Raw genomic sequence first — 20015 nt, 5'->3', positions numbered from 1 at the left:
ATACAACCCCACACTCAGGTACACTACCCAGGATACAACCTCACACTCAGGTACACTAGCCAGGATACAACCTCACACTCAGGTACACTACCCAGGATACAACCCCACACTCAGGTACACTACCCAGGATACAACCTCACACTCAGGTACACTACCCAGGATACAACCTCACACTCAGGTACACTACCCAGGATACAACCCCACACTCAGGTACACTACCCAGGATACAACCTCACACTCAGGTACACTACCCAGGATACAATCCCACACTCAGGTACACTACCCAGGATACAACCTCACACTCAGGTACACTACCCAGGATACAACCCCACACTCAGGTACACTACCCAGGATACAACCCCACACTCAGGTACACTACCCAGGATACAACCCCACACTCAGGTACACTACCCAGGATACAACCTCACACTCAGGTACACTACCCAGGATACAACCCCACACTCAGGTACACTACCCAGGATACAACCTCACACTCAGGTACACTACCCAGGATACAACCTCACACTCAGGTACACTACCCAGGATACAACCTCACACTCAGGTACACTACCCAGGATACAACCCCACACTCAGGTACACTACCCAGGATACAACCTCACACTCAGGTACACTACCCAGGATACAACCTCACACTCAGGTACACTACCCAGGATACAACCCCACACTCAGGTACACTACCCAGGATACAACCCCACACTCAGGTACACTACCCAGGATACAACCCCACACTCAGGTACACTACCCAGGATACAACCCCACACTCAGGTACACTACCCAGGATACAACCTCACACTCAGGTACACTACCCAGGATACAACCTCACACTCAGGTACACTACCCAGGATACAACCTCACACTCAGGTACACTACCCAGGATACAACCTCACACTCAGGTACACTGCCTGTCACCTCAGTTACTGGGAATGGTTGAAGGCCACGGACACGTACTCCCTGGAATGCAGGAGAGAAAGATAAATAATTTACACCTGGAAAATCGTAGAGGGAGTTGTCCCGAACCTGCACACACAAATTGCTGCAGTTGAAAGCGAAAGTCTAAAGAGTAGATGCAGCAATCTTGCAATGAACAGCAGTGATGCCATGAGTACACTGAGAGACAACACAATAAGTGTCAGGGAACCAAGACTGTTCAGGTCCAGGTAAACTGCCTCCCAGCTTACATGTGAGGGATTACTAATAGACCCCTGGTTGTCTTCAAGACCCCTGGTTGTCTTCAAGACCCCTGGTTGTCTTCAAGACTCCTGGTTGTCTTCATGACCCCTGGTTGTCTTCAAGACCCCTGGTTGTCTTCATGACCCCTGGTTGTCTTCAAGACCCCTGGTTGTCTTCAAGACTCCTGGTTGTCTTCATGACCCCTGGTTGTCTTCAAGACCCCTGGTTGTCTTCATGACCCCTGGTTGTCTTCAAGACCCCTGGTTGTCTTCAAGACTCCTGGTTGTCTTCATGACCCCTGGTTGTCTTCAAGACCCCTGGTTGTCTTCAATACCCCTGGTTGTCTTCAAGACTCCTGGTTGTCTTCAAGATCCCTGGTTGTCTTCAAGACCCCTGGTTGTCTTCAAGACCCCTGGTTGTCTTCAAGACCCCTGGTTGTCTTCAAGACCCCTGGTTGTCTTCAAGACCCCTGGTTGTCTTCAAGACCCCTGGTTGTCTTCAAGACCCCTGGTTGTCTTCAAGACCCCTGGTTGTCTTCAAGACCCCTGGTTGTCTTCAAGACCCCTGGTTGTCTTCAAGACCCCTGGTTGTCTTCAAGACCCCTGGTTGTCTTCAAGACTCCTGGTTGTCTTCAAGACCCCTGGTTGTCTTCAAGACCCCTGGTTGTCTTCAAGACCCCTGGTTATCTTCAAGACCCCTGGTTGTCTTCAAGACTCCTGGTTGTCTTCAAGACCCCTGGTTGTCTTCAAGACCCCTGGTTGTCTTCAAGACCCCTGGTTGTCTTCAAGACCCCTGGTTGTCTTCAAGACCCCTGGTTGTCTTCAAAAAGTCATTAATGTAGTCAGTTCAAAGCACACCAATCAGGAAGAATGTCGTGAAGCGTAACATTAATTGTTGTCGCACCATCATAAACTAAACTGCTGCAAGTCAAACCTTTGTAAAACAAGAAGCATTTGTATGTATAAATTCCTTACTGTCATTGGCTACTCAGATACAGATACGTATACATTACCTGTATACAAGTACATATACGGGTAATGTAGTTGCAAAAGGAAACCACTACGACTAAGAGACAATACAGTAAGTGTCAGGGGCCCAAGACTGTTCAACTGCCTCCAGTGGCCTGGTCATGGACCAGGCCAGGGGTTTGATCCCCTGAATGCCCTCCAGGTATACTTCAGGTATACCATGTGGTGTATCACAAACAGAATGATCCTAAAGCTTATAAATTACTTAGGAACCAGACAAAGGTTATTTAATGCAGTGGATTGTCCGTATACGACCTTAATTCATTCCAGAAGGCTGTTCGATTGCCGCTCCTTTTAATTACCAAACAATTTCTTCCCGCCCAGTTTTCTGTTTGGTTGGCTGTTATCACCAATCATCGTATGCCCCATGGTGACTTACTTGTACAAATACAGTGGTACCTTGGGATCCAAACTTATTTTGTTCCAGAACACTGTTCAAGTGCCAATACTGAACGAATTTGTTCCCATGAGGAATAATGAAAATTAGATTAATCCATTTCAGACCCCCAAAAATACACGTACAAAAACACACAAATACACTTACATAATTGCTCGCGTTTTGAGCTGTTTGGATCCCGAGGTACCACTGTAATACGAGAAAGCGCCAAAAAATACGAAGAAACACAAAATAGTTTACGGAGAAGTTCTGGCAGGTCGTATTAGTTTGGTCGATATTACAAAAACACTAATTGGGTGTCGTGAGACACGAAGTTGACTGAAATTTATTATTGTACAAATGTTATTTGTAATTTATTATTTTAGCATAGATATATATATTAAGACGGTCAGACGAATACTCTACTGCCAGTAGATGTCTACCGTAAGGTGTTCTGGTAGTTACTGCTTAGATGCGTACCGTGAGGTGTTTAGGTACTTACTGCTTCTAAAGCCGGCTCAGCAGTCCCCACATTGGGTTTGATGACGTACCCAGTGGTACTGCCGGCTGGCAGGTTAACTATTTAACCGCTAGTTTGGCAGAGGACCGTAACAGTCGAGTAGGGAGCTGGTCGTATACCTACGTTCCACTGTATTAGTTTTAAATGTACGGAAATGTATGACAATTTAGCATTTGTTTTTGCTTTTGGAAATTTAAGATTTATGTGTGGATTTTGTCCACAAAATATAGTTTAAATATTCACACTTACAGTGCATCTCTGTATAGAGGACACTTACTATAGTGCATCTCTGTGTATAGAGGACACTTATTACAGTACCTCTGTGTAGAGTGAACACTTGGTACAGACATTAACTTGTAGTTTAAATTCTTCCAGGGACACTGCAACACAACACAGGAACACAATACAAGGAACAAGTATATTGGTAGTGTCCTCAGCTCGCACACTGAGGGACCTGGGTTCGATTCCCGGCACAGGTTAAGCGTTGGGCATGTTTCCTTACACCTGCTGTCCCTGTTCACCTAGCAGTAAGTAGGTACCTGGGTTTTAGTCACTTTACATCTGCTGTCACTGTTCACCTAGCAGTAAGTAGGTACCTGGGTTTTAGTCACTTTACACCTGCTGTCACTGTTCACCTAGCAGTAAGTAGGTACCTGGGTTTTAGTCACTTTACACCTGCTGTCACTGTTCACCTAGCAGTAAGTAGGTACCTGGGTTTTAGTCACCTTACACCTGCTGTCACTGTTCACTTAGCAGTAAGTAGGTACCTGGGTTTTAGTCACTTTACACCTGCTGTCACTGTTCACCTCTCTCCTCTCCTATCTTCTCCTCCCTTTCTACCATCCTCTTCCTCCTCCTCTTTCCTCCCTTTCTCCTCTCACTCTCATCCCCTCTTCCACACTAAGGCTAATTGTATTATAAGCTTTGCTTCCAAGGATGACCTCTAAGTGCAGACCTGCCAGCTGTTCTGACAGAAAGAGACGAAGCGACGATGACGAAGGCCGTGTTGGCCCCTTCGCGCTCTAACTTTTGCGAACGAGGTGGCAAAACTTATAGCCAGGCATCATTAACGAGTACATGCCGTGTGTAGTACGGTCATTTTACCCCTCTGTAAAATGTGTTCAGGTTGCTTCATAGCGACGGTGGTGATGATTGTTGTCATCTTTGTTGCCTGCCTTGTGTGGCGTCTGGTCGATCGTGTCTTGTTCTAGGCAGCCTATTGGCACAAGATGGCAGTACTGTCTGCAGGTTCCATAGCTGACAGGTGTTATAAGACTTGCTTTTGTTGAAAATAATTAGCAGTGACCACCTGTGTAAGCCTAAGCAATACCCACCACTGCAAACTTGGCCAGTATCCACCACTGCAAGCTTGGGCAGTACCCATCACTGCAAGCTTGGGCAGTATCCACCACTGCAAGCTTGGGAAGTATCCACCACTGCAAGCTTGGGCAATACCCACCACTGCAAGCTTGGGCAGTACCCATCACTGCAAGCTTGGGCAGTACCCATCACTGCAAGCTTGGGCAGTACCCACCACTGCAAGCTTGGGCAATACCCACTACTGCAAGCTTGGGCAGTACTCATCACTGCAAGCTTGGGCAGTACCCATCACTGCAAGCTTGGGCAGTACCCATCACTGCAAGCTTGGGCAGTACCCATCACTGCAAGCTTGGGCAGTACCCATCATTGCATGCAGGCTTAGGCAGTATCCACCACTGCAAGCTTGGGCAGTACCCACCACAGGCACAGACATGGGCAAACACTCGGCCAAGATGGGCACCATGTCGTCGACATACTATGTGGAGCATGGCTCCAATAGACACAAATACCTTGCGTTCCTCTCGTGCAGAAAGCGGCAAAGGATTGCCCTCTATCGCTACAGATGCATGTGTGGCCATCGTCACTGTGGTACGTCAAATATCGGTACAGTAAAACCCCCATATCCACTGATTTGATATCCGTAGTTTCAGTTTTATCCATGGTTTTCTATGGCCCAAAAATAACTCTTAATTTTGTATAACATTGGTCGCAGATCACAAAACTAGAGAAACTGACAGGTGTTCAATGCCTAAGAGAAGCAGTGAAGTGCTTCCTAATCAGCGAAAGTGATAATTCTCCACTTACTGTGTATAATTTATCAATTAAACTTTATAGTAGGTATGTTTAGAACTTAAATATAGTGTGTGCTACTATCCTTGGTTTCAGTATCCATGGCAGGTCCTTGGAACTTATCCTCCGCAGATATGGGGGTCCTACTGTACATTATTGTACAACTTTGCTGGTACTGCTACGATGTCATACAATAGTCCCTCCGTATCCATGGGGGGATACGTTCCAAGGCCTACCACGGATGCCCGAAGATGCAGATAGTAGCGACCCTTATATATAAAGATTTTATTTCTTTGCGAGGTTACAATGTGTACAGTGGTACCCTGAGTTTCGGCCATAATTCGCTCCAGAAGGCTGTTTGAGTGCCATTGCCGAACGAATTTGTTCCCATATGGAATAATGTAAATTTGATTAGTCTGTTTCTGACCCCCAAAAATATACTTACAAAAACACTTACAATAATACACTTACATAATTGTTCGAGTTGGGAGCTGTACGAAACTTGGGGTACCACCGTATTTACAATTTTTATTAGTCAAGTACAAAGAAAGCCACTATCGTAAGTCATTTTTCATTTGCATACATACCTATGATAAAGTTCATTGATAAATTACACGGTAATTCCAGAATTCGCACTTTTTCACCGATGGTCAAGACTTTGTGGCTTCTCTTAGGCCTTAAAGAGCTGCCACTATCACTACTTTTGTGGTCTGGGGCCGTTATTAAGCAAAATTAAGGTTTATCTTTGTGCCATGGTAAACCGTGGATAACTGAAACTGGAAACCAAATCCGAAGATACGGGAGGTCCCTGTACTTGATTTGTATGCAAAGTACCATATTTTGCAGCTTATTAGATACATTTTTTCCATAAAATGTCTCCTAAAACCAGCCTGCATCCTGTAAACTGAAGGTCAGTGATGGGGGCTACAAGTTTGGGGTGTGGGGTGGGCTGTAGCTCTCCCAGTTACGTCTGATGCCGAGCCATTGAAACTAAAACAAGCCTTATAAGCTGTGGAGGAGAGGCTGTACAGCCTCTCCTCACTTAGCGACGTACTTGTTTACCGATACCTTGGACTTACGGCGGGCTCTTTGACCACTATGCATACCTAAATAATGTATATTAGAACTGATTTCATCTATTCTTTTTATTACAATATACAGAAAATATACTAAAAATGTTATAAATGATGCAAAGGTGACAAAATAAATCAAAGATGGCTGACAAACTCACTACCATTATAGTATGCTCCTCACTTAGTGACGAATTCGTTTAACAACGTGGTCTTAGGAACGGAACTCCGTCGTTAAGTGAGGAGAGGCTGTATTGTTAATGATCGATTTGTAGTTACAGTGAGCCTTCAATATAATGAACTAACAGGGTGTCCATTATATCAGAGTATGGGTGTTCAGTAAAGTACTCTATTGTACATCTGATGTACTACTGTACACACAGTTGACTGATGTACTGGAATATATTTTAATAATAAGTCAGTAAAAGTACAATTTAACCAGCTGCTATTGCCTGAAATTTTGAAAGTCCTTTCTATACAGAGTTCACTGTATATTAATAGTATGTCATTTATTTTTTTTTTTTTACTTTTAAATTTGTAAGCTAGATATGTCCCACAGTTGTTAACTAACACCCAGGTACCTATTTACTGTATCTGCCTCTCTAGGGTTGAACCCTGGTTCATTGTTGGGTTCTCAACTGACGAACCCAGGTAGAGTCATAAGTGGCATCTGCCTGTTTAAGCTTACTAAGAATTTTTTCAATTGCATTTACAAAAAATGCTCTATACACAATGGCTTTACAGGTGTACCTCACTTTATGGCGCTTTATTTTAGACCACTTCACTAATATGGTGTTCTTCAATTATTTATTTTTATTAGCACAACAGTCATCTCTCACCAAGGCAGGGCAGCCCAAAAAAGAAAAACTTTCATCATCATTCACTCCATCACTGTCTTGCCAGAGGCACACTTACACTACAGTTTCAAAATTGCAACTGTAACATCCCTCGTTCAGTTATATTCACATTAATTATTTTCAGAACTTGCCTTGCTGTCCAGCTGGTTTTTGCCAATTTAAATTTTTTTTTTTGTATTTATTATTTTTATTGTGCATTTTTTTAGGCTTAGTGCTATTGTGTAGTTAATAAATGATTGTGTAAACTTGTTTTTAGGATTTTATGTGTACTGGCAAGTGAAAAAAAAGGCTGTGATTCGCTTTCAAGCAATGTTTGCTTTATTGCGGTGGTCTGAAACCTAACCTGCCGTATTATTAGCCAGGTATGAGGCCTGGTCACAGACCGGGCCGTGGGGGCGTTGACCCCCGGAAGTCTCTCCAGGTAAACTCCAGGTATGAATGTATAAGAGATTGCTTCATGACTTTGCACTTTGCTCCTCTAGGTTTTCAACCAGTCTCTTGTGTGGTACTGTGTCGAAAGCTTTCATACAGTCCAAGATGGTGCAGTCTACCCATCCCTCTCTCTGCTGTCTTTCTTAATTAAGCTAATTACAGGCAGTGTGTGTGTACAGAAGCTAAAATTAGTAATTCATATGTTTTGTGTGCTTACCTTGAGTATATCTGGAGAGGGTTTCGGGGGTCAGTGCCCCTGTGGCCCAGTCTGAGACCAGGCCTCGTGGTAAATCAGGATCTGATCAACCAGGCTGTTACCATTAACCGCACACAAAACGATGTAAGAACCAATGCCCAGCTGGTCAGCTACTGACTTTAGGTGCCTGTCCAGTGCCTTCTTGAAGACAGCCAGGGGTCTATTGATAATCCCCTTTATGTCTTCTGGGAATCAGTTGAACAGTCTTGCTTGCAGGCAGTGTGTGTGTATACAGATGCAAAGATTAGTGACTCAGATGTTTTTTACAGTTGCAGGCAGTGTGTGCGTACACAAGTGAAGCTTAGTGACTCAGATGTTTTGTACAGTTGCAGGCAGTGTGTGCATACACAAGTGAAGCTTAGTGATTCAGATGTTTCTGTGATTGCAGGCAGTGTGTGCGTACAGAGAGGTGGAGCTGGCGTGATGGGGGGTGTACTGTCCTCGTTCTTCCAGTCTGGCAGTGCACTCCTGGCGTCCGGCAACCATCGAACCGTCTCCGAGACCACCAAGAAGAACATCCGCATCGTCTTCGACGCGTTGCGAGCCAACCCCAGAGTCACTGTTCAGCGGTTGGAGGGACTCCTCTCAACTATCCCCAAGGTAAAACACCATTTGTGTATATTATATACCAAAGCCTCTTTGTTTTTTCAGTGTTCGCAAATTGTAACGAGAAGGCAAATAACTGCTGTTGATAAATTAGGAGGAGTTTGAGGTAATCAAACCCCTCCTGTTCTTCAGTGCTCTCCTTTGTATGGATTGATGAAGCCACTGTGCAGCGAAACATTTCCTTAATAAAGATACTCAAGTGTTGCACATGTCTAATTTATCAACTTGTCGGTTCTGTGAACCATTATCTACAAATAACTGCTGTTCATTGAAGGTGCCTTATTTTACAGCATCAAAGATGCTTTTTTTTTTTTTTTTCCAAATTAAATCTCGTAAATTTACCCAGCATCTTGGAGACCGAAGTGTCATTTATAATTTTATAAAAATTTAGCCAGTCAGAATTAGGGTGGGCGTCCTCAACACCAGAGCATCTTGTTCACTGTAAAATCCATACATTTATTAACCCTTAAACGGTCCAAACAGATCGACGTTCAGATTCATAGTGCTTCAAAAGTAAATCTACTTTTTTTTGCATATTTTCAAATATAACAAAAAAAAAATGTGGATAAAAGTTTTTTTTACATGTTTTCAGATGTAAAACAAAAAAGATCTACATTTTTTACATACTTTCAGATGTTGAAAAAACATATATATACGTTTGGACCATTTAAGGGTTAAATAAAAGCACCAACCAGTCCAAAACTATATCCCCACCTGCTTTTAAAATTTCTATCTTTATCCCATCAATCCCAGCTGCTTTACCCCGTTTCATTCTACCCACTGCCTCGCGCACTTCCCCCACACTCACAACTGGCTCTTCCTCACTCCTACAAGATGTTATTCCTCCCTGCCCAATACTCGAAATTACAGTTTCCCTATCTTTATTAGTTATATAACAAGTAAAAAATTGCACAAAAAGATTTTTGAGATTTCCATTAACATCTTTGGGATGTCCATTGGAGTCCTTTGGATTTTCATTACCATCCTTGGATGTCATTATGGTCTTTCAGATGTCCATTAACATCCTTGGGACTTAAGAACATAAGAAAGAAGGATCACTACAGCAGTCCTACTAGCCCAAGCTAGTCAGATCCAACTCACACCCACACACACCCACTCACATATTTATCTAACCTATTTTTAAAACTACACAAGGTTTTAGCTTCAGTGACGCTACTTGGGAGTTTGTTCCACTCATCCACAACTCTATTTCCAAACCAGTGCTGTCCTATAACCTTTCTGAATCTAAATATTAACAACTTGATATCATGGCTGTGAGTTCTGTCTTGGTTACGTACTTTGCCCACATTATTTATATCCCCTTTATTCCTGTTTTCCATTTATACACCTCAGTCACAGCCCCAATAATTCTACATTGTACACTACATATATCACTATATGTATATCACTATACATATATCACCATCACTATACACTACATATATCACCATCACTATACTACATATATCACCATCACTACAAATCACTATTCATCATGTATATCACCATGACTATACATCTTTCAGTGTCACTATTCATCACATATATATCACCATCACTGGACATCTTTCACTATCACTATTCATTACATATATCACCATCACTATACAGCTTTCACTATCACTATTCACCACATATCACCATTACTATATGTCTTTCACTATTCATCAAATATATCACCATCATCACTATACATCTTTCACTATCACTATTCATCACATATATCACCATCACTATACATCTTTCACTATCACTATTCATCACATATATCACCACCACTATACACAAGGACAGAACAACAACATTCTAGGGTCACTATATTTCTCATATATTATATTTTGACCATTACTGTGGCTGGAGATATTATAAATTATTATTATCTTCTTTCCTAGTTTACACTAAAAAAGAAATCCTTAAAAATGGAATTTTACAAGAAATTGATGTATCTCATCATGGTGTTGGACATTATCATGATTTTTGTCGGACTATATTATTATTTTGATGAGTGGGTCCTGGAGCTGGAAGAGGACCGGATGCGACTCCAAATGGAGGTCCAGGAAGCCTCCTGGGCTTGTGAATCATTTTCCCAGAAAATTTGTGGGATCCCTGGGATGGGGATAGTATTTAATAGTGATAATTATACCCCCTTACAGCTCCATGGAAGGCAGGTGAGCTCTTGGTGGGCACCAAACTCCTGGCCTCTTTTGGGAATCATCTTCAGATTGTATCAAGCCAGCAAGGATGTTGAGGAGCTGGAGATTCTCCTCAAGGAGATGAAAGAATCCTGCCAGGATAATTCATCCTCCCAGGTGATGATGGTTATTCTGTGGGTCAATGTGACAGTGTTGTACTACATATGGCGATTCTTCCGTAGCAGGCTTCTCAAACCACTAACACTTAACAGCACCAGTAACACAGTGGTGAGTTGTGAGCTAGTACCTCCTACCACTGATGATGCTGGTACCTCAACACCACTTCCCAATCCCAATACCCTCCCCAACCCCATCACCATCCCCAAACCCATCACCGTCCCCAAACCCATCACCGTCCCCAAACCCATCACCGTCCCCAAACCCATCACCGTCCCCAACCCTACAGGGTATGGAGTTTTTGTAGGCAATGTGCCCGCTTTGTGCAGTTACAGGACTGTAAAACAGCTTCTGCAGAAATCTGGCGGTTTAATCAAATTCATTATGCCACGAAGACTCACAGGTCATCGTGGGTATGGCTTTGCCACTTTTGAAAACAAAGATTATGAGAGACGAGCACTGATGCTGAGCGGCCGTGTGTTGACAGGTCCAAATGGAGAGACCCCACAGAAAATAGAAGTTCAGCCAGCAGACAAGCAAATATTTCATAATAATGCAAAACCCCAAGTAAAACCACCAGTCCAGAATGCACAACAACATGGAAAACCACAAATTCTGGGTAATAAGAAAAGTGTTTTAAAACATTATAATACTAAAGGGTATTGGGTAGTGTGAACACCCTTTTTGCTCCGTCCAAGACCAGGCTTCCCAGCTACCAAGATCATGCTACCTCCAAGTCTAGGCTTCCCAGCTACCAACATCAAAGTTAACATCAAAGCCACAAGTCCCATAGAACTTTGGTTGATTCCTATAACTTTATACCCTTTAAGTAAAGTGTTTTTTTTTTCTTAAAAAATTAGTTTTATTTTTCGATTAAGAGCATTAAGCTCGTAAGAGTTATAAGAGGAAAATTAGTGATTATTATTATTATTATTATTATTATTATTATTATTATTATTATTATTATTATTATCATTATTATTATTATCATTATCATTATTATCATATGTAAATGTCAGTATATAAACACTAGGACTTGAGCATCTCCCAGTGTCACCACATATATCACCATCACTGTTCACTAAATCTATCACTATACATCTCACTATTCACTATGTCTGTTACCCTCACTATACATGTTTCACTATCACTATTCATCACATATATCACCATCTCTATACATCTTTCACTATCACTATTCATCACATATATCACCACCACTATACACAAGGACAAAACAACAACATTCTAGGGTCACTATATTTCTCATATATTCTATTTTGACCATTAATGTGGCTGGAGATATTATAAATTATTATTATCTTCTTTCCTAGTTTACACTAAAAAAGAAATCCTTAAAAATGGAATTTTACAAGAAATTGATGTATCTTGTCATGGTGTTGTACGTTATCACGATTTTTGTCGGACTATATTATTTTGATGAGTGGGTCCTGGAGCTGGAAGAGGACCGGATGCGACTCCAAATGGAGGTCCAGGAAGCCTCCTGGGCTTGTGAATCATTTTCCCAGAAAATTTGTGGGATCCCTGGGATGGGGATAATATTTAATTGTGATAATTATACCCCCTTACAGCTCCATGGAAGGCAGGTGAGCTCTTGGTGGGCACCAAACTCCTGGCCTCTTCTGGGAATTATCTTTAGATTGTACCAAGCCAGCAAGGATGTTGAGGAGCTGGAGATTCTCCTCAAGGAGATGAAAGAATCCTGCCAGGATAATTCATCCTCCCAGGTGATGGTGGTTCTTCTGTGGGTCGTTGGGACAGTGTTAGGAGTGTTGTACTACATCTGGCGATTCTTCCGTAGCAGGCTTCTCAAGCCACTAACACTTAACAGCACCAGTAACACAGTGGTGAGCGGTGAGCTAGTACCTCCTACCACTGATGATGCTGGTACCTCAACACCCCTTCCCAACCCCAATACCCTCCCCAACCCCATCACCATCCCCAAACCCATCACCATGCCCAAACCCATCACCGTCCCCATCCCTACAGGTTATGGAGTTTTTATAGCCAATGTGCCCGCTTTGTGCAGTTACAGGACTGTAAAACAGCTTCTGCAGAAATCCGGCGGTTTAATCAAATTCATGATGCCACGAAGAGTCAGAGGTCATCGTGGGTATGGCTTTGCCACTTTTGAAAACAAAGATTATGAGAGACGAGCACTGATGCTGAGCGGCCATGTATTGACAGGTCCAAATGGAGAGACCCCACAGAAAATAGAAGTTAATCCAGCAGACAAGCAAATATTTCATAATAATGCAAAACCCCAAGTAAAACCACCAGTCCAGAATGCACAACAACATGGAAAACCACAAATTCTGGGTAATAAGAAAAGTGTTTTAAAACATTATAATACTAAAGGGTATTGGGTAGTGTGAACACCCTTTCTGCTCCATCCAAGACCAGGCTTCCCAGCTACCAAGATCAATGCTACCTCCAAGTCTAGGCCTCCCAGCTACCAACATCAAAGTCAACATCAAAGCCCCAAGTCCCATAGAACTTTGGTTGATTCCTAGAACCTTATACCCTTTAAGTAAAGTGTTTTTTTTTTTTTTCTTCAAAAATTAGTTTTATTTTTCGATTAAGAGCATTAAGCTCGTAAGAGTTATAAGAGGAAAATTAGTGATTATTTTATTATTTATTAAATATTATTATTATTATTATTATCATATGTAAATGTCAGTATATAAACACTAGGACTTGAGCATCTCCCAGTGTCACCACATATATCACCATCACTATTCACTAAATCTATCACTATACATCTCACTATTCACTGTGTCTGTTACCCTCACTATACATGTTTCACTATCACTATTCATCACATATATCACCATCTCTATACATCTTCCACTATCACTATTCATCACATATATCACCACCACTATACACAAGGACAGAACAACAACATTCTAGGGTCACTATATTTCTCATATATTATATTTTGACCATTAACTGGGGGTCCACTGTATAAAGTATAACAGGCACTAAAAAAAATAGTGCCTCTACTCTAAATATAATTAATTTACTTCATCTCACCACCCTAATGATTAAACTGATCTCCCCTATTAAATTCAAGGTTGGGGGAGCAGCTATATTACCCACAGCCAATAAAAACCACCATAAACCTATATTTGGCATAATATTTAATAAACCTTTCCTAATTATCAAGCTTCGTCTTCCTAAGCGTTCATAAACTATATTTGCCAAACAAAACAACCCTGGAGAGCACAAACCATGTCCTACCATCATTACTAAAGCTCCATTTAAACCTCAGCCTCTTATAGCAACAAGTCCTCCTAGCACCAAACCCATATGAGCTACGGAAGAATAAGCAATTAAAGACTTTATGTCCACCTGACGTAAACACCTCAGAGTAATGACAACACCTCCTAAAATCCCAAGGCTCATTCACACCCAACAAAATATTTTATTAATCTCCGAAAACTCTCTCAAAACCCGAATCAAACCATACCCCCCTAGCTTTAATAACACCCCAGCTAATACTATTGATCCTGCAACCGGGGCCTCTACATGGGCCTTAGGTAATCATAAATGAAATATAAACAAGAGGTAATTTAACTATAAACGAAAATACAGAGCAAAAATATCACAACACACTGACACTTTGATAGCCAACCATTCCTGGCAATAGCCTTATGTTTAGTCTTCCCATGCTTTTATATAGCCTTAATAAAGAAACTAATAAAGGCAGTGAAGCAAATAAAGTATAAAATGATATATAAATTCCGGCTTGAATTCGTTCGGGCTGGTACCCTCAGCCTAAAATTAGTACAAGCATAGGAACAAGTGACCTTTCAATTCTAATATAAAACATTAGATAATTTACTGACCTAAAAGTTAAAATTAAAACTAGCAACAAAATTAAATTCACTAACAAGAACCCGGTATAAAAATTCCCAATTTTCTTTACTGTCACTCTGCCGTAAACTATTAACATGACGATTCAAACTCTTAATACAATCAAAATGTATCTTAGATAATCAGCCCCTATTATATAACCCCTACAAAAAAAAATAAAAATCGTGATTTATTATTAATAATCTTGTAAAGCATATAACCAGCAAGCCAATCTGAATCAACCTTCAATTCATCACAAATCTTATCAAAACTAAATTTAGTACCAAAAACTTTAACATATTAAAATACCAGATCTCCTAAAATAATCGTTACCATGTGAACGGACAATAGAAACCAATAAAGATTGACCTAAAGGCCCTTCACACGCAACCATAACTAAAAAAAACATTACAAACACACTCTCCAAACCAACCCTGGCCATGTAAACTCTCATAACCCCAAACACATTTAATATAATAAATTCCAATCTTAATAAAACATTTAGTAGATGCTTATGATTCGAAATAAACGCTCAAAATCCACAAAAACTATAACTAACAACGTAAGACCTTCGATTCCTAATATCATCATACATCTATATTTTTTTAAATTAGCTTAAACCTTCCGTTCACAAAACTTATGACTTCACCTTTACGTAAATCCCATCCATTATTTAACCCTTTGAGGGTTTTGGTCGTACTAGTACGTCTTACGCGTAGGGGTTTCTGACGTACTAGTACGCATAAATTCTAGCGGCCTCAAATCTAGTGGGAGAAAGCTGGTAGGCCTACATATGAAAGAATGGGTCTATGTGGTCAGTGTGCACAGTCTAAAAAAAATCCTGCAGCACACAGTGCATAATGAGAAAAAAAAAACTTTGACCATTTTTTTGGAATAAATCAGCGACTTTGCAGTGTATTTTCATATGGTATTTGTTGTTGTATTCTTACAACTATAACAATCACAGCATTAATCCCAATGCTTTTACTTATAGGATATTTTCTATATAATTAAATTCTAAATTTAACTCATATTTTCTGCCAAAGTAAATTTTAATTCTAGGTACACCTTCCAGTACACCTACTATGTTACGACTTATTCCACCTTAAATGGAAGCGACGGGCGATATGTACATATTTTAGTTCTCATATCACACTAACTTACTAAATTGTATGTTACAATTAAATCCTCCTTCACAGAAACTATTCAATCACTGATACTTATAAATAAAGTTTATTGTTATAAACTGCACCTTGATCTAATATACGTTAACTTTCTAAATTTCAATAACTTCCCCAATAAATGTTATCTAATAATGACGGTATACAAACTGTTAAACAAGAGTAAGATACTTCGTGTTGTATCGTTTACAGAACGGGTTCCTCTAACAAGACTAAAATACTGCCAAATTCTTGGAATTTAAAGACCATAGCTACTAATACTCAAGTTATATTTTTCCCTTTTAAGTATAGCAGGGTATCTAATCCTGGTTTATACCTTAATTCTTAGGCTTTTTCCCCTTTATTGTTCAACTTTTATTTATCCTCAACAAACCAATTTCACCTTTATTGCTATAAATCTAAGTTTTAACTTAAACATCAGAATAACCTAAAATAAAATACTTTTACTAAGCTTTTAAGTCTAACCGCAATTGCTGGCACAAAATTTAATCAAGCTTTTTATAATTTACTAAATCAAATCCTAATCTAATATTTAATCTTCCGTACTGCGAATAACAGAACTATTTTCTTACATCATAAATCTTTATTTTTTATTCTCTTCCCACTAAAATATGCGTGTACACTAACTATATAATAAAAGTTTAAGCAAGAATCAAACTTTCAACCTTAATACTTTGTGGCCCGGTGGCCCGGTGGCCCGGTTGCTAGTGGCCCGGTGGCCTGGTGGCCTGGTGGCAAGTGGCCCGGTGGCCTGGTGGCTAGTGGCCCGGTGGCCTGGTGGCTAGTGGCCCGGTGGCCTGGTGGCTAGTGGCCCGGTGGCCTGGTGGCTAGTGGCCCGGTGGCCCGGTTGCTAGTGGCCCGGTGGCCTGGTGGCAAGTGGCCCGGTGGCCTGGTGGCAAGTGGCCCGGTGGCCCGGTTGCTAGTGGCCCGGTGGCCCGGTTGCTAGTGGCCCGGTGGCCTGGTGGCTAGTGGCCTGGTGGCTAGTGGCCCGGTGGCCTGGTGGCAAGTGGCCCGGTGGCCTGGTGGCAAGTGGCCCGGTGGCCTGGTGGCTAGTTGCCCGGTGGCCTGGTGGCTAGTGGCCCGGTGGCCTGGTGGCTAGTGGCCCGGTGGCCTGGTGGCTAGTGACCCGGTGGCCTGGTGGCTAGTGGCCCGGTGGCTAGTGGCCCGGTGGCCTGGTGGCAAGTGGCCCGGTGGCCTGGTGGCTAGTGGCCCGGTGGCTAGTGGCCCGGTGGCCTGGTGGCAAGTGGCCCGGTGGCCTGGTGGCTAGTTGCCCGGTGGCCTGGTGGCAAGTGGCCCGGTGGCCTGGTGGCTAGTGGCCCGGTGGCTAGTGGCCCGGTGGCCTGGTGGCAAGTGGCCCGGTGGCCTGGTGGCTAGTTGCCCGGTGGCCTGGTGGCAAGTGGCCCGGTGGCCTGGTGGCTAGTGGCCCGGTGGCCAAGTGGCCCGGTGGCCCGGTGGCCCAGTGGCCCAGTGACCTGGTGGCCCGGTGGCCCAGTGGCCCCTTGGCCGGGTGGCCTGGTGGCCCGGTGGCCTGGTGGCCCATTGGCCCGGTGGCCCGGTGGCCTGGTGGCCTGGTGGCCCGGTGGCCCAGTGGCCTGGTGGCCCAGTGGCCCAGTGGCCCGGTGGCCCAGTGGCCTGGTGGCCCAGTGGCCTGGTGGCCCAGTGGCCTGGTGACCCAGTGGCCCGGTGACCCGGTGGCCCGGTGGCCCAGTGGCCCAGTGACCTGGTGGCCCAATGGCCCCTTGGCCGGGTGGCCCAGTGGCCTGGTGGCCCAGTGGCCTGGTGGCCCGGTGGCCCGGTGGCCCGGTGGCCTGGTTGCCCGGTGGCCCAGTGGCCCGGTGGCCCAGTGGCCCCTTGGCCGGGTGGCCTGGTGGCCCGGTGGCCTGGTGGCCCAGTGGCCCAGTGGCCCAGTGGCCTGGTGGCCTGGTGGCCCAGTGGCCTGGTGGCCCAGTGGCCCAGTGGCCCAGTGGCCTGGTGGCCCAGTGGCCTGGTGGCCCAGTGGCCCGGTGGCCCGGTGGCCTGGTGGCCCGGTGGCCTGGTGGCCCAGTGGCCCGGTGGCTTGGTGGCCCAGTGGCCCGGTGGCCCGGTGGCCTGGTGGCCCAGTGGCCCAGTGACCTGGTGGCCCAGTGGCCCGGTGGCCCAATGGCCCCTTGGCCGGGTGGCCCGGTAGCCTGGTTGCCCGGTGGCCCAGTGGCCTGGTGGCCCGGTGGCCCAGTGGCCTGGTGGCCCAGTGGCCCGGTGGCCTGGTGGCCCGGTGGCCTGGTGGCCCGGTGGCCCAGTGGCCCGGTGGCCCAGTGGCCTGGTGGCCCAGTGGCCTGGTGGCCCAGTGGCCCAGTGGCCTGGTGGAACAGTGGCCTGGTGGCCCAGTGGCCCGGTGGCCTGGTGGCCCAGTGGCCCGGTGGCCTGGTGGCCCGGTGGCTAGTGGCCCGGTGGCCTGGTGGCTAGTGGCCCGGTGGCCTGGTGGCTAGTGGCCCTGTGGCCTGGTGGCCCAGTGGCCTGGTGGCTAGTGGCCCAGTGGCCTGGTGGCTAGTGGCCCGGTGGCCTGGTGGCCCGGTGGCCCAGTGGCCCAGTGGCCTGGTGGCCCAGTGACCTGGTGGCCCAGTGGCCCCTTGGCCGGGTGGCCCGGTGGCATGGTGGCCCGGTGGCCTGGTGGCCCGGTGGCCTGGTGGCCCGGTGGCCCGGTGGCCCGGTGGCCCAGTGGCCTGGTGGCCTAGTGGCCCGGTGGCCTGGTGGCCTGGTGGCCCAGTGGCCCGGTGGCCTAGTGGCCCGGTGGCCCGGTGGCCTGGTGGCCCAGTGGCCCAGTGACCTGGTGGCCCAGTGGCCCAATGGCCCCTTGGCCGGGTGGCCCGGTGGCCTTGTGGCCCAGTGGCCCAGTGGCCTGGTGGCCCAGTGGCCTGGTGGCCTGGTGGCCCGGTGGCCCGGTGGCCCGGTGGCCTGGTTGCCCGGTGGCCTGGTGGCCCAGTGGCCTGGTGGCCCGGTGGCCCAGTGGCCCGGTGGCTCGGTGGCCTGGTGGTCCAGTGGCCCGGTGGCCTGGTGGCCCGGTGGCCCGGTGGCCTGGTGGCCCAGTGGCCTGGTGGCCCAGTGGCCTGGTGGCCCAGTGGCCCGGTGGCCTGGTGGCCCAGTGGCCCGGTGGCCTGGTGGCCCGGTGGCCCAGTGGCCCGGTGGCCCAGTGGCCCCTTGGCCGGGTGGCCTGGTGGCCCGGTGGCCTGGTGGCCCAGTGGCCCGGTGGCCTGGTGGCCCAGTTGCCCGGTGGCCCAGTGGCCCGGTGGCCCAGTGGCCCGGTGGCCCAGTGGCCTGGTGGCCCAGTGGCCTGGTGGCTCGGTGGCCCAGTGGCCCCTTGGCCTGGTGGCCCGGTGGCCCAATGGCCCAGTGGCCTGGTGGCCCGGTGGCCTGGTGGCCCAGTGGCCCAGTGGCCTGGTGGCCCAGTGGCCCGGTGGCCTGGTGGCCCAGTGGCCCGGTGGCCCAGTGGCCCAGTGGCCCAGTGGCTCAGTGACCTGGTGGCCTGGTGGCCCAGTGGCCCGGTGGCCCAGTGGCCTGGTGGCCCAGTGGCCTGGTGGCTCGGTGGCCCAGTGGCCCAGTGGCCCAGTGGCCCCTTGGCCTGGTGGCCCAGTGGCCCAGTGGCCTGGTGGCCCAGTGGCCCGGTGGCCTGGTGGCCCAGTGGCCCAGTGGCCTGGTGGCCCAGTGGCCTGGTGGCCCAGTGGCCCGGTGGCCTGGTGGCCCAGTGGCCCGGTGGCCTGGTGGCCCAGTGGCCCGGTGGCCTGGTGGCCCGGTGGCCCAGTGGCCCAGTGGCCTGGTGGCTAGTGGCCCAGTGGCCTGGTGGCTAGTGGCCCGGTGGCCTGGTGGCTAGTGGCCTGGTGGCTAGTGGCCTGGTGGCCTGGTGGCTAGTGGCCCGGTGGCCTGGTGGCTAGTGGCCCGGTGGCCTGGTGGCTAGTGGCCCGGTGGCCTGGTGGCTAGTGGCCCGGTGGCCTGGTGGCTAGTGGCCCGGTGGCCTGGTGGCTAGTGGCCCGGTGGCCTGGTGGCTAAAGCTCCCGCTTCAAACACGGAGGGCCCGGGTTCGATTCCCGGCGGGTGGAAACATTTCGACACGTTTCCTTACACCTGTTGTCCTGTTCACCTAGCAGCAAATAGGTACCTGGGTGTTAGTCGACTGGTGTGGGTCGCATCCTGGGGGACAAGATTAAGGACCACAATGGAAATAAGTTAG

General features: G+C 46.5%; 1 protein-coding gene across 1 annotated transcript in view; it reads left to right on the top strand.

Annotated features, from left to right (window-relative positions):
* Positions 1-4100: 4100 nt before the first annotated feature.
* LOC128687350 (ankyrin-3) overlaps positions 4101-20015 on the top strand; it is a gene marked incomplete in the record, with an annotated part of 49533 nt that continues 33618 nt past the window's right edge. Inside the window, 2 exon segments of the mRNA XM_070105407.1 lie at positions 4101-5023; positions 8228-8439. Coding sequence (XP_069961508.1) covers positions 4867-5023; positions 8228-8439 — 369 coding nt within the window.

Source organism: Cherax quadricarinatus, chromosome 98 (genome assembly GCF_038502225.1).
Source record: "Cherax quadricarinatus isolate ZL_2023a chromosome 98, ASM3850222v1, whole genome shotgun sequence".
Classification (NCBI taxonomy): domain Eukaryota; kingdom Metazoa; phylum Arthropoda; class Malacostraca; order Decapoda; family Parastacidae; genus Cherax; species Cherax quadricarinatus.
This window is presented reverse-complemented; position numbering and strand designations above follow the sequence as displayed.